The 13,723-nt window shown below is 31.6% G+C and overlaps 2 protein-coding genes across 3 annotated transcripts in view; one reads left to right on the plus strand and one right to left on the minus strand.

The window, feature by feature from the left end:
- LOC106687224 (uncharacterized) overlaps nt 1–13,723 on the plus strand; it is a 214,042-nt gene that overhangs the window by 147,029 nt on the left and 53,290 nt on the right. Inside the window, exon 1 of one of the 2 annotated variants that reach the window (XM_067052278.1) lies at nt 3,697–3,925. The exons of the other annotated variant lie outside the window; for it this stretch is intronic. The gene's annotated coding sequence lies outside the window, so the exon portion shown is untranslated. Of the gene's footprint in view, nt 1–3,696; nt 3,926–13,723 lie in introns of those variants that run through there. 2 annotated transcript variants of the gene reach the window in all.
- The window catches only part of LOC106687230 (cuticle protein 19), a 20,759-nt gene continuing 19,452 nt past the window's right edge, over nt 12,417–13,723 (minus strand). The window contains exon 3 of the mRNA XM_014430992.2: nt 12,417–12,785. Coding sequence (XP_014286478.1) covers nt 12,417–12,785 — 369 coding nt within the window. The remainder of the gene's footprint in view (nt 12,786–13,723) is intronic.

Below are 13,723 nucleotides of genomic sequence, written 5' to 3' on the forward strand. Positions count from 1 at the left end.
AATAGATGGATATAAATAAGCCGAATATAAACCTATAAAAATGTAAATTGAAGATTGGTCAAATGACAATAGATTTTGTGTAGTCTGATGTGAAAATATAAACGTCATTATTTTATCATTGGTAATCACCATTGTCATTTCTAAGTTAACAAATATTTAAATTTCTGGAGCACTATTCGATTCGATATTATTTTGACAGCGTTGACCAGTGTTTTTTGCATTTATACAGGCTAAATTTGATCCTAACGCAAAGAAGGCTCCTGAACTGTTACGTCACTTTAAATCAGGTGGTTGGACTGACCACTAAGAACTTCCTTTTTATTTATTTTTAATTAATTATTAACAATCCCACCATTTTTAATTTTACTGTTAGGAAGTAGGTATATATAACCAGAATGGTATGGTTTTAAATATTTATTCAATGGTTCAATGGTCTACAGACTTAAGAAGAATTTGTATTTATTTTTTACTCCCTTAAAAGTCTATTTCAATTACGAACCAGAACTACCAACTAACGATTTACTGATCATTAATTTGCAGTTATTTCTTCTACAGATTTAGTGAAATTAATACTATGCATACTAATTGTACGCAACCTTCTTTAGTAAAGATCCTTACGTAAACGTGACCAAAGTATACGGCATTTCCCGACAGCTTCGTCACGCGATAGGACTTGACCCAGCCTTGTGTGGACTAATTGTCATTGCCGACAAAGAAAGAAAGGAAAAGAAGGTGATACAGTGATCACACCTTCTTCATCCCGCGATGGTCTGATCGCACTCTCTGTTGCATAACCCATGCCTGCGACGGAGAACCTACCTGCTTATCTGCCTCAAGTTGGCTTCTCACGGTTAGAACTCCCCTTCGTTTGAGATAATTAAGTTAAGTTGGTGAGAGCTACGGCAATAAGTATGTAGTGGCATTCTGATTTCATCGCCCGGTTTTTTCTTGAATTTACTTAGCAATGTGCAAAACGCAGAACTGGAAAAATAATATTCCAGCCACTCATGGATTGTATTTAAATGATTCCAAACATAGTAAAGTATAGTTCATTATTCTTTGTATGAAAAATGTACTTTAAATGACTCAAACTAGGTGTTCGAAGAAACACTCCACTAAATTTAAAATAGAACTACTGAAGTTTGAATTTTAGCAGAATGATTTACCCAAGATTTAAGAAATGGCATTTTTAATTTCCATATTATTTGTTTTATTGATTAAAGTTCTAAACACTTTATTCCTATTCTTCAATTTTTTTTTTCCCAAGGCAAGAATTAACCAACAAGGGAATTACAACAGTTGGAGTTGAATCAGCATAAAACTAATCTCAGTAAAACGTACGTAGTTTACTAACTAAAAGTAGCATACAGTGAAATTTTTATATTATCACTTAAAAATAAAAGAAAAAATTAACTTATGCTAATTAATAAAATTAATAAAAACTATTTAATAAAACTACAAAAAAATTGACTCATCTCAATTATAAAAAAAAATTAAATTATAGTTAGTGATTATAGCATGTATAATAATTTACTTTAAAACGCTACTTAAATTAAATGTAGTCTAATTTTTCTAAATTATAGGTAGAAATGTTTAATTTATTAAAATAATTAAAATTTAGTCAAAATAATCTACAATAAATTGCGTTGTTTGCATCAGTATTGAAAAGAACTAAAATGGAGCGTTTATTGTCAGCATCGAATTTATATACGAACACTTTTGTTTATTCTAGTATAATTCCAGAAAAAAACAATTAAAGTGTTTCCAGTCATCTAGTTTTTTCTAAATTAAAAGAAAATTAGTTTTGAGAAAATAAGCATTACAGATCGTGAAGCTCTGGGCTCAGTCGTGAAAGATCCGCTGCGAGTATGTTTTTTATTTTTATCTAATTTTAGAAATCATTTAGACATAGTATTGTTAAAACTTTTTTTTTACTTTCGAAATGATTGTGTAAACTTTTTGACATCTTTGAATTGATGGTAGACAATTACTCTGGCGAGTTATACAAGAAGACCCATAAACATATTAGAAGCTTTGAAAAAAGGATGGCTAAACGGACTGAATTTTTTTTTCTTCTGTTGCACGATGTGGGAACTGGTGCAGTCCTCAGATGAATCGGCGCCTGACCTGCATTCTGGTGACGTAACCAAAAACCATTAGCGTCTATGCTTAGTTTGCGCAACGCCTTGCGACACTAGCGCTGCCCTTCCGGCGGCCAAAGAGGTGCTGAGATTTCGATGAAACTACTGATATTTTTTGTCAGGTCCCCAGGACCTCTCTGACGTAACTCGGCTAGTTAAGAAGCAGTCTCGACTTAATTTAATCTCTTTTCTTTCGTATTAATCTCTTACTTCTTAGCGAGTTCGGGTAAATGGGACAGACGCTTCTCAACCGAATGACTGTCATAAGATTCTTAACCCAAAACCCATTACTAATGAATGGGGGCGATAAACTTCTGTAATTTGTTAAGATAAAATAAATTATTATTCAGATTAGTTCAGATATTAACTCAATCCTTGAGTTTATTATTTAATGATAAGTAAAAGATGATGAATCCCATAATTATGTATAAATTGTGATAAAACAAGATGGTAAAGATCTCCTTAATCTCTCTTAAAATTAAATTGAAATTAATGCAATCTAAATTAAATTATGAACATCATTTTATAGCTACTTTGTTGTACAAGGTACAAGACAAGGCCTTATTACCTTGTCTGACATATAAGGTACCCCATCAAGTGAAGTCTTTTGACCATCTTTTAATTTCTTCTAGCTAAGATCCAAGTACGAGTAGAGAAGGCTCATAAGCTACATAGACTCAGATGAAAACGAAAGCAATATGAGCAGACCTCACTATCATTCAACAAATGAGCAAGCAATAGAACTCAAAATCAAGACAATAGGCAATTCTTTGATTTAAAAACATAAATTTTAAAGTATATATTCTTTTTAATTACAAATTAATTTTATAATATTTTTTGGACACATTTATTCAATTATTTATTATTATTATTTTTTTTATTATCCAGACCAAACACTTCAATTTATTTTAAACATTAAAATTGTTTAGTTACATTAATTATACTGTGTGAAAGTATAATAAAATCAACATTATTTTATATGAATCTGTCATGAAATATATTTGCATAGTTTGTTGAAAAATATGAATAATTTATCAAGTATGATACGACTTTTATCAATCATTTCCTTTCGATAGCTCCTTTGCACCAAACGTTTCTTTTGTGTATACATCTCTTTTTTTTAACACTATTTATTGGAATTACAAATAAATAATGTTATGGAATGTTACAAAAGTATCATTGCATGTCCTGTATTATTAATGAATAAGTTTAACGAAACGTTATTGAAAAGAAAAAAAGAATATTAATTTTTTTTTTTACATATTTATAATTAATTTTTTTTAAAGACCAGCCCAGTTATTAGACACTTCTGTACTGTACTACTGTAGAGTTGATAATGTTTTACTATGATTTTGTTTAGTGTAATTTTAAAGATTTTAATCTACCAGTCCATGAGGTTCTAGCTATAGCACTTAAATCGATATTTAAAGATGAGATGGGCCTTATGCCGTAAGTAAATAACATAGATTATAACACGCCTTCTATAATACGTGACGTGTTGCATCCTGTAGCATGTTTGCATCAGATGCATCCTGTATGACTTGTCAGTCCCGTGTCGATCGTTCGCTAAGTGATTGCGTTGAGAAGAATCTTGAACTTCTATCCGCTATTTCTGTTTGTTCCTAATAGTTTAGTTTAATGATATTTCTGATTAGTTTTAATTTTCAATTATAATATCAATCAAACGCGTTATTTTTTTTTTTAAATACTCATACTTTAGCTATGAACATTGAGGTGAATTTCAACAAAAAGAAAAAAAATGGGTAATAGAAGTAAGCTAATTTGTGAGTAAGCTATTTTATATGAAGGTAACTCTTGACGTTTATAGATTTATACATAAATATTTTGTAAATGGTAATATCTGTACTATAAGTTGTGTACGACCTTATTATCAAGAAGGTAGTATAGTACTATAAATTTATCGAAGTCATTGAATAAATTGATGATACGATTGTCTAAATAACGATTAGTATTTAAAGCTGACAAACTTAAACTGTTAATATAAGCTCGAGTATTAAACATAAATTGATCTGCACCTCGGCATCAAGATTTTAAGTTGTCTTTAGATGTTCTGTAATCGTTGATGGCCACTGGGACTATCGGCCTTATATTCTAATATAATATAATTTTAATGATTTATTATACTGATTGTTTAAGAGTAGTTTACTTTATTATCAACACAAACAACAATTGATCCATTTTTACTCTCAAATATTTATTTCAAAACATCTCCAACGTTTCGGCCCTCAGACCTTTCTCAAGGAGACTACCTATAAAATTTGTTTTTATATAATTATTACATTATTTCCTCACACAATACTAATGTTTTTGAATATACCTTAATCATTGATGTCTGTTATCCTTTAAAAAGTCTCTCGCAGGCTAATTTCCCATGTCATATCTTTAAAACAAAATAAATATTAAAATAATATCACAACAGTTTCAAACACTGTTTGAATAATCAATTTAAAAATAGTGTTTGAAACTGTTGTGATATTATTTTAATATTTATTTTGTTTTAAAGATATGACATGGGAAATTAGCCTGCAAGAGCCTTTTTAAAGGATATATGACATCAATGATTAAGGTATATTCAGAAACATTAGTATTGTGTGAGGAAATAATGTAATAATAATAATAAAAAAAACATATTTTATTGGTTGTCTCCCCTTGAGAATGGCCTGAGGGCCGAAACGTTGGTGATGGTTTGAAATAAATAGTTGAGAGTAAATGTGGATCAATTGTTGTTTGTGTTAATAATATAGTATAATTTACTAACTATATTAAAATTCCTAACTCTCTATCTTTCACAATAGACTACGCTTTTATTCTCAGATCCATTATTTGTTCTTTATCCATTCGAAATTTTAATTTATTTTCACTTTAAATTCTGGTTAATCAGATAAACTAGTGATTAAATTATTTCCATTATTGATGAAGAATGCTTGGTCCGTTTTTTTCGTATCCTTTCTTTAAAATATTTCTTTTATCGTATCCTTCCTCTTGATTGCCATTTGTTGGTTTCATGGGATCCTGTAAGATTTTTATCAGCTGTAAGATTTCAAAGTATGTTTGAAGACTCAAAATGCCCCTCCAATCAATCTCTTGGTGATATATCTTTCTGTATGTATTGTAGATCTCTCTTGATTATGGATTTTTCATAATTATCTCTAACATATCCTAACAAATTATATTTGGATGGTGTGGGTTCCTCAGTTTTGCACATTCTGTATTTCTGTATTTTTTGTTTGATGGCAAAAGATTTTTTTTTTCCTTCTTTGTTAATTGTCCATCTTTTAGTAACTTTGTTTGATTCATTTGACCTCATAGTATTTCTTTACTGTTTTCAAGCGGTGTTCTTTTTTTCTACACCTCTGATATAGTAAGTATTTTATTATTACTTTTCAATTTTTCTAAAATCTTTGGACTTATTGAACTGTTTCTTTCTTCATTTCCTGTATAAGATCTAATATTAAAAATAATTCAAATCTAAAATAATTGGACATTAATAATCTTCTAGATTATTATTTAATTTTCTCGATCTGGAGCAGAGATGCATAATTTATGAATGAGCATTAAACAGACTTTATGCCTTCGCATATTTAGTGTAACACTATCAGAGAAACATGAGTTATTTTTGTCTTAAACTTTTTCTATAAAATTCCTATTACCTCTAGGAGACTCTAGCAAAAGAAATAGACTACTTAACATTGACAATACCTAATAGATTTTAATTTAAAGGTATACAAAAACCAAGAATGTGTTTTTTTTTCATTTACTTACCGATGTATGAAATACAAAGTAGTGCGATTATTAAAAATTTTCAGCAGAAATACTTGCTTCACTGAATCTAAATGACAAACTCACGCGAAATCACTTGTGTGTCTGAGTCTATGTGAACAGTCTAGCTAAAAGGGATAAGTCATATGAGACTAAAATTACATATTTAAGATATGTGTATACCTGGGATGTGACATAGTTAAATATAAAATAACATAGTTTAAATGCGCACACGGCGCCATCGTTTCTTCACACACAGTGTATACTTGCAATACCTCTTAAATAATGGGTAGAAAAAGGAAGCACACATCAACTAATATCATCTATAATTTTTCTTCCTCATATTTTTTCAACGAAGGGTACAAAAAAAAAAAGGGATGTGACACCAAAGTTTTCGTTAAAATTGACATACTGATAAAAGTACCACATTATATAATCGATTTTAAACTTCTTAAATTTCCTTATAAACAACTCTTACGAATTTGATTGAACTAGGTAAATCAATGTACCACTAAGAGGTCTATCATATCAGCTAGATCTTATTTTCATTAAAATAGTCCATCTTTAATTGATGAATTTTTAAAAAGGTTTTTCTTAAGTACCCATAATTCCACCAAATGCCAGCTCTTAAAGGCACTAATCCGGCTAGTCCCCACTTACGGATCGGAAGCCTGGACCCTGACAAGTGATGAAGAAAAGGGGACCTTGGTCTTCGAAAGAAAAATTCTGCGCCGAATGTTTGTCTGTGTCATGGTAGGCGAGAATTGGAGGATGCCAACCAACAGGGAGGTCTACGAGCTGTTAGGTGAGGGTGCTGTGATGCGGCACATAAGGCTGGGGAGGCTGGTGGACTGTAAGCTGCATCGGACCAGAGGAAGAGGCAGGCCAAGGCTGAGATGGGAGGATGCTGTCATCAGGAATTCCAGAGAACTTCTGAGCATCCCCATCTGGAGAACGGCCACACAAGACCGAGCTACATGGCGAATGCTCATTGAAGAGGCCTAAGTTCAAATTGTGCTATAGCGCCACGGATAGATAGATAGAAAATATAAAGGATAATGACGAAAAAAACATAAATAAAAAGTTTGTTTACCTGTCGGGTGCGTGCCCGGAAAATAAATATTTCTATTTTCTATCTCTATCTGTCATAAAGTTTGTTCGTATATGAAGTTCTGCTGTGCTGATGCTATTTAGAACTGGTACTGGTATTTGGTGGGGGAACAAGTCCGGCAAGTGGGCCTTGTGGTCCTTTTTGTCAACATCTGACGGCATCCTGGGTTGCCGCCGCGTACTAACCAAGGTGGGAGTGTCAAGATTCATTTTTCGGGACCGCCGAAAAATAAATGTTTATCCAGGTGGGAATCGAACCAACGTTCCGAACCGAGCACAAAGGGGCCTGCGCCCCAACCCTCACGGCCTAGCTATTCAGCCGTCAGTAAATTATTTTCTCCTGCTATCTTCCCACTGTTTTCATATGGCAACCCTTCAGTATGCCGTATCAACATCCGTGGAACGATATGGTACCCAACGCCCACTCTTTTAATTTAAATTGAATGTGCTCTCTTATATCTAGCACTGATACATAATTTATGCTTAGTTCGAGATGTTACAAGATTACCATAATTATACGTATATATGTGCATTCATGTTCTATCTCTAAAATTTTCTAATCACTACAACCACAGGAAACTTTCTTTATTTAAAATCGATAAATATTGATAAATAACAGGTGTTTACAAATTGCATTATACTTATTTATCAATTGAATTATTTACCTTTAATAAAAATAATAGAATATAAAGTACATGACTCCCCACGGAAATGTAATCACTACCAAGTCTGATTTTTTATCTTTGAGCTTTCTGGAACTATAGTGCTATAAAATGAAATTCATACAAATATCGTATTTAAGATTTCTTCTTCTTTTATTTAAATGGAGGTAAGCTCATTGCCGTGTTAACACATTACTTTGAATAGGCTCCAACAACGGTGACCAAGGCTGCTCTCTGCTCTCTCCTCAAATATTTTATGAAGTGAAACCGAAATTAATGGGACCGGACTAACGATACTAAACTGTGAGGGACTGAAAATTTTTCGAACATTAAGGGTATCCTGTTAGTGTTTAGTCCTTCGAACAACCGTCAATGCTCCATATCACGTAGCAAATAAAACCTTACATCAGAACCTCATTTACCATCCTAACTCCGCTTTACCTTATTTTTTTATTATTACTTTTTTTTAATGATCCTTTTTCTGGTCATTTCTGACATACGGGTGGGAGGAGTTATTTACAGGGTACCACCATAACACCATGGTGGGGGGGGGATGGCCAAGCTTTCATTTCGTAGAACCGCAACGGAAATAAAAGGATTCGAACCAGCGTCGCTGCAGTTCCCTGTTTGCAAAGACCTACTCCTCAACTCCCTGATCTACAGACGGTCTGCGAAATCCTTATCTAGCCTAAGTCATCGCTATAATACTCTTAGAAGTTTGAAACAGTTGTGACCCCAACATCTTTTGTCAATGCGCTACTGGAATTACCCCAGCACAACTCCACTCAAGCCCTGAGCATTTGAATTGCTCTTGCGCTTTCACTTAGTTAATATTAACTTTCAATACCAGTGACAAGTGTTTGTATTATTTTGATATTGTTATGTAGTATTATTATAATATTTTTTTACTTTCTATTTTATTTTAATATATGTTTCGATTATTTTGCTTATATAGTACAAATAAACACACAAGAGCTCTGATACCAATTGCTGTTGATTGTGGCTTGTATTATTATTATTAATAAATAAAGAAAAAAATATGTTCCAGGACTTTTCATCTATATGTTGCAAAACTATTCGCTCAGTGGCCAAATACAAATTGTATTTGTCCCATGTGAATACTGATGAATAGGAAAATCTCTTTATGTATAGCATTATATGTAGGAATTCTTACATGTTATCATGACATAAAACCTAACTTGGAGCTTTCCTCCAAAATCTCTCGAGAGCCGAAGCCTATCAAACATTATACCAAATGCATTTCTCAGGGAATTAGTAATAAAATATTCTCTGTGAACACGAAATTGTTTTCTTGGTTAATATTGCAAGTTTAATTGATTTCCGTACCCAACAATTTTTTTTAGTGCCCTAGGTTCTTCATTATTTGGCTGCATTCCAAAATACTCATTTTCTATCCTTGGATACTACTCTATTTTACACCGAATCACATAATTACTGCTGTATTGCCAAAACATATTATACCTACCCAGCTGGATAGTTCCTCCAAATCGCACTATTATGTATAGTCCAAAGCCTAGCAAAGTATTTTGCCTTGAGGTTGATTCCTTTATAATGAAGCATCCATGCAGCTGACAATCCAGCTTGTCCAGGCATTCTTATACGATTAGAGGCATATTGCAATATATGTGTTGTTAGTGAATAAAATCTAATTAATTGTGCCATAGACCCTCCGAATACTTCTTTTGACGAATCTTATGCCAATATTTAGGTAAAAAATACTCCCTAGGAATCTTACCTACTCATGCTTAAAATTGAAAAATATGTTATCAGGATAGAGATTTCTTTTGTATTTTGTTTTTCTAATTCAGAAAGTGATTTTCTCTCAATCTTATGCTACATTTTACATTGGAAGGAAAACAAAAAAAAAACCAATTGACAAGCAATTTTTTTAATTTTTATTATTACATCTTTTACGAAACTCATAAAAATTACAGTCTCTGTAAATTAGCATGTACGATAGCTAACGATAATTATGTACATGAATATAACAAATGTACACCAAGACCCGACTCACTGGTCTTATCACATCTTCAAGTATAAAATGAAGCTTAAAGCGAAACATGCAAACATACAAAGAATAACAGTAAAAAAACATTCTTACATATTAATAATTCACTTATTAGTATTCATTTACAAGTGCCAATCATATATTTGTTCTTATATAGAGAACTAAAACTTATTTATCCCATTAGACCTTAATCGTATTATTTTAAAAATTAACTATTTACTCAAAAATATTTCTTTAAAATTAATGGAATCGCGTAATTACAATAATCTGGAAATTCATTTTATATTCTATGATAAGATAATACAATATAAGTAATTATTTCTTAGTTTGTTTACAATTAGATATAGATTTACATTAAAACAAATTACTAATTTAATCTAACTTATCAATAATTATAATAATAATACAACTTAGTAATGAGGGTTGATATTTTTGACTTCGAAGGAGAATATACTTACTATGGATGATAATAATAATTGTTATTTGTTTAGTAGTTACCAACATCATTATTAAAATATTTAACAGTTTAATTCGACTAAATAATTATCTGGTGGATTATGTGCGTATTGTATATTTATTTTATAGTGACATTGTCTTAAATGTTCTAAGTTGGGAGAAAGGGAAGCAGTAAAGTTCTTAGGAAGACCAACTCTCTTCTCCCTACGGAGTCACCTATTTATTTATCAGGCACTAGTTTAAGAACAAAATTTAATTTTAATTTCAAGACTAAGTTATTATTTTAAGCGGAAAAAATAATAACTTTTTGTTTATTGTTTTAATGTTTTAGTATTTATTTTCAAAAGTTTTCTAGGTAGGGTATAAGTCGTCCCTATCGACGCCCATGCATATTATTTAACAAATTCCAATGTAGCCTACATAAGAACTGGACAATATAGTGAATTATGAGGTAACAGGCCCATGATAATTTTCACACTCTCCATTAATCCATGCAAATCTGGACCTCAGGGTATTGTATATATTTCTTATTATTTATCGCTTAAATTCGAATACTTTTTTCATTTTCTACAGCACGAAATTGTTGCATAATTGTACCTCATTCTGCATCTGTCAATGGGTGACAGAATAACTTTCGCCTCTTGGATAAAAAAAATTTAAATAACCGAGAATATTTACATAATAAAACAATAGGGATGTTGAAAACAAGTTACAAAATTATTACGGCTTGATTATTTTAGGATAACGGGTTTGGAATTATTATTTTAAAATGTTCAGGTATTGTTTTTTTTAAAAAATCACTTATTTATATATTAGTTCAATTTGAAAACTTGTAAAATACGATCTACTGCATAAGGCATTCTTAACTTAACGAGCTCTGTTTCGAGTCTTTCATTTTTGTATAGATGCTCGATGTAACTTTGTTCGTGTTAGATGTTGTGCGAGATGGTATACCGAACGCGCCTCGGTTCATGACAACTTAATAATAGGTACGTAGACAATTGTTGCTGTCATATTAAATTACATCTATTTGTTGAAACTGAATTCTTTTAAATGTATGGTATCAGTGTTGTATAATGATATATTTATATATGCCCAACTTCAAAGGTGTAAGTAATAACAATTTAGTTATTACAGTACTAACGGTTAGAAAATGTTTAATCCAATTCTACACAAATGAAGAAACACGAAGAATAATGATCACTGTCAACTTTTTTCAAATGTTAGATAATTCCATTTTTCATATTAAGTTCTAAATAGAAAGATATAGTACTGAAATGTTGTTTTAAAAAATCATTAATGTAATTTAAGCTCACCGAGTTGCGGGATTTAGGTCCAATTACATAAACATTGCTTGTAATAGAACCGATTTTAAAAAACTAATATTTGGTGTATATTATTTTTATATGAATCGTAGTAAAGTGAATGATTTGACTTTCATATTTCTAACTTAAAAATATCTAAAACTATACTAGTCACTAATTAATAAAAAATTATGTTCGAGGGCAGTAACATCAGGGAAAACTTAAAACCGTAAAATTATCATTCTCAATCCAAAGAACAAAGTAACGATAGTTACAACTATAACGATAAACACTATTAACAACTTAGGAACTAACCATCAGCATCGACTAGTTTATACAAAGAAAGATACGCTGTATAATTACCGTATTTTTATATAACATATACGCATCATATTTTTTTTTAAAAAACGACAATATAAATTTACACCTAAAAAACAAAACAACAAAATTATAAAAAATATTAACAATTAAATGTGTACATATTTATATAAAAGATTATATAAAATCTCTCACTTCTATCTACCCTCAACCCTTAAGTAAAATACTCGTGTCACTGGCTTCTTTAAAAACAGTATTTTTCCAGGCGACTTCCTAATATATTAAATTGAATAAATTTAGTTATAATGTGCATTAAAAACCCTATTTTAACATAAAATGATCAACCTTGCGTCACTGTGAGACGAGACGAGATTCTTTGTTTATACTAAATTGTTGGATATAGCATAATAGCCATTATGCTATATGTTATAATAATACTAGAAATCGTGAAAATTTACTGCTTTAATATTAAAGAAAGAAACCTTGAAAAAAGTCCTATCACAAACGCAAAACTAATTACAGCATTTAACAAGAATAGAAAATAACGACTGTTTCTGTAATAAAATCCGTAAAATAAACCGATCCATGGGTAAGGTTTTATCGAGTCTGGATGGATTTAGTATTCCGCAGGCGCTTCGGCACTCTCTGGGACGTATTCAGGAGTGTACTCAGGAGTATATTCCGGTCTGTATTCCGGGACGTACTCTGGAGGGTTGCTCACTGGCGCCACGATCTCTGGAGTGTACTCTGGAAGGACTGATGGTGGTGGGTAGGATGCACTCCCTACAGGAGGCTTCCTGTGAACGGTAGCTTGGAATCCGTTCTCTGGGTCGGCGGTGTAGACAACGGTACGCACGGTACCGTCCGGTTCCACGACGGAGTACTGACCTCGTACGGTGTCTCCGTCACGGGTCTCTTCGTGTTTCTGGGTGTTTCCTGTCTCTGGGTCGTTGACGCCGTAGCCGAAGGAGTAGTCCGGTTTCGCCTGAAACATAACTGGAAATTACTGAAAAGGAAACTACTAATTTTTTTGTTGATGTTTTCATCTGTTTTGATTGTGTTTTAAATTTAAGGCTTCACCCACAAGTACAAACTCTCCCATTGAAGTGTATATTGTATTGTATAGGACCTATCTACTTATATGTACATCTAAAAAGTTTCAATCTTTTTGAAAATTTTAAAAGGTGATCTTTGTAGATAGATACTGTTAATAGAGATCAAATTAATACAATATTCACAAATTTAGTAGGAAGTATGAAAATAAATCCATCAATGTATACTACATGATTAATATTTTTTCTGATTAAAATTTACATTAGTACATGTGAGTTTATACATCTTATGTATTTACATTAACACTTCTGTTATAAAAGAATCTTAACAAAAATATTATCCATTGCATTATTAAAATTGTCAGATTACAGATTGAATGAAACTGATTATGTATTTGATCAATAGTTTATATTAAATTTGTGAAATTATTTAAATGATTACATTGTTCAAAATGTTAGTGTTGTTTTAGTTCTATATTTGTTTTAACGACTGACATGGAATCCTCATACAAGACTAAAAAGACAAGAAACTGCTCGTAGATTCCGACTATTGCAACATTTACTAGACAAACGGTCTAAATTGCCAATCCAATACAAAAGACTGATCTACATGACTATTATAAGGCCTATCTGGACATACGGAGTTGAGCTTTGGGGCTCCTCTAAACCATCTAATTCCTCCAGAATCCAATCCTTCGTAAAATCCTTAATGCTCCTTACTTTGTCTCAAATCAAGTCATCCATCAGGACCTCAATATTCCATATGTTGCCGATTTGACCAGAACCAGATACCGTTCCTTCCATAATAAACTTCTTGTTTCCATAAAGCCACCCAAATCCACTTGTTTCTAACCTGACTTCTCCTTCATTA

This window comes from Halyomorpha halys, unplaced genomic scaffold (assembly GCF_000696795.3).
Source record: "Halyomorpha halys isolate HHAL.00 unplaced genomic scaffold, Hhal_1.1 Scaffold932.1, whole genome shotgun sequence".
Classification (NCBI taxonomy): Eukaryota; Metazoa; Arthropoda; class Insecta; order Hemiptera; family Pentatomidae; genus Halyomorpha; species Halyomorpha halys.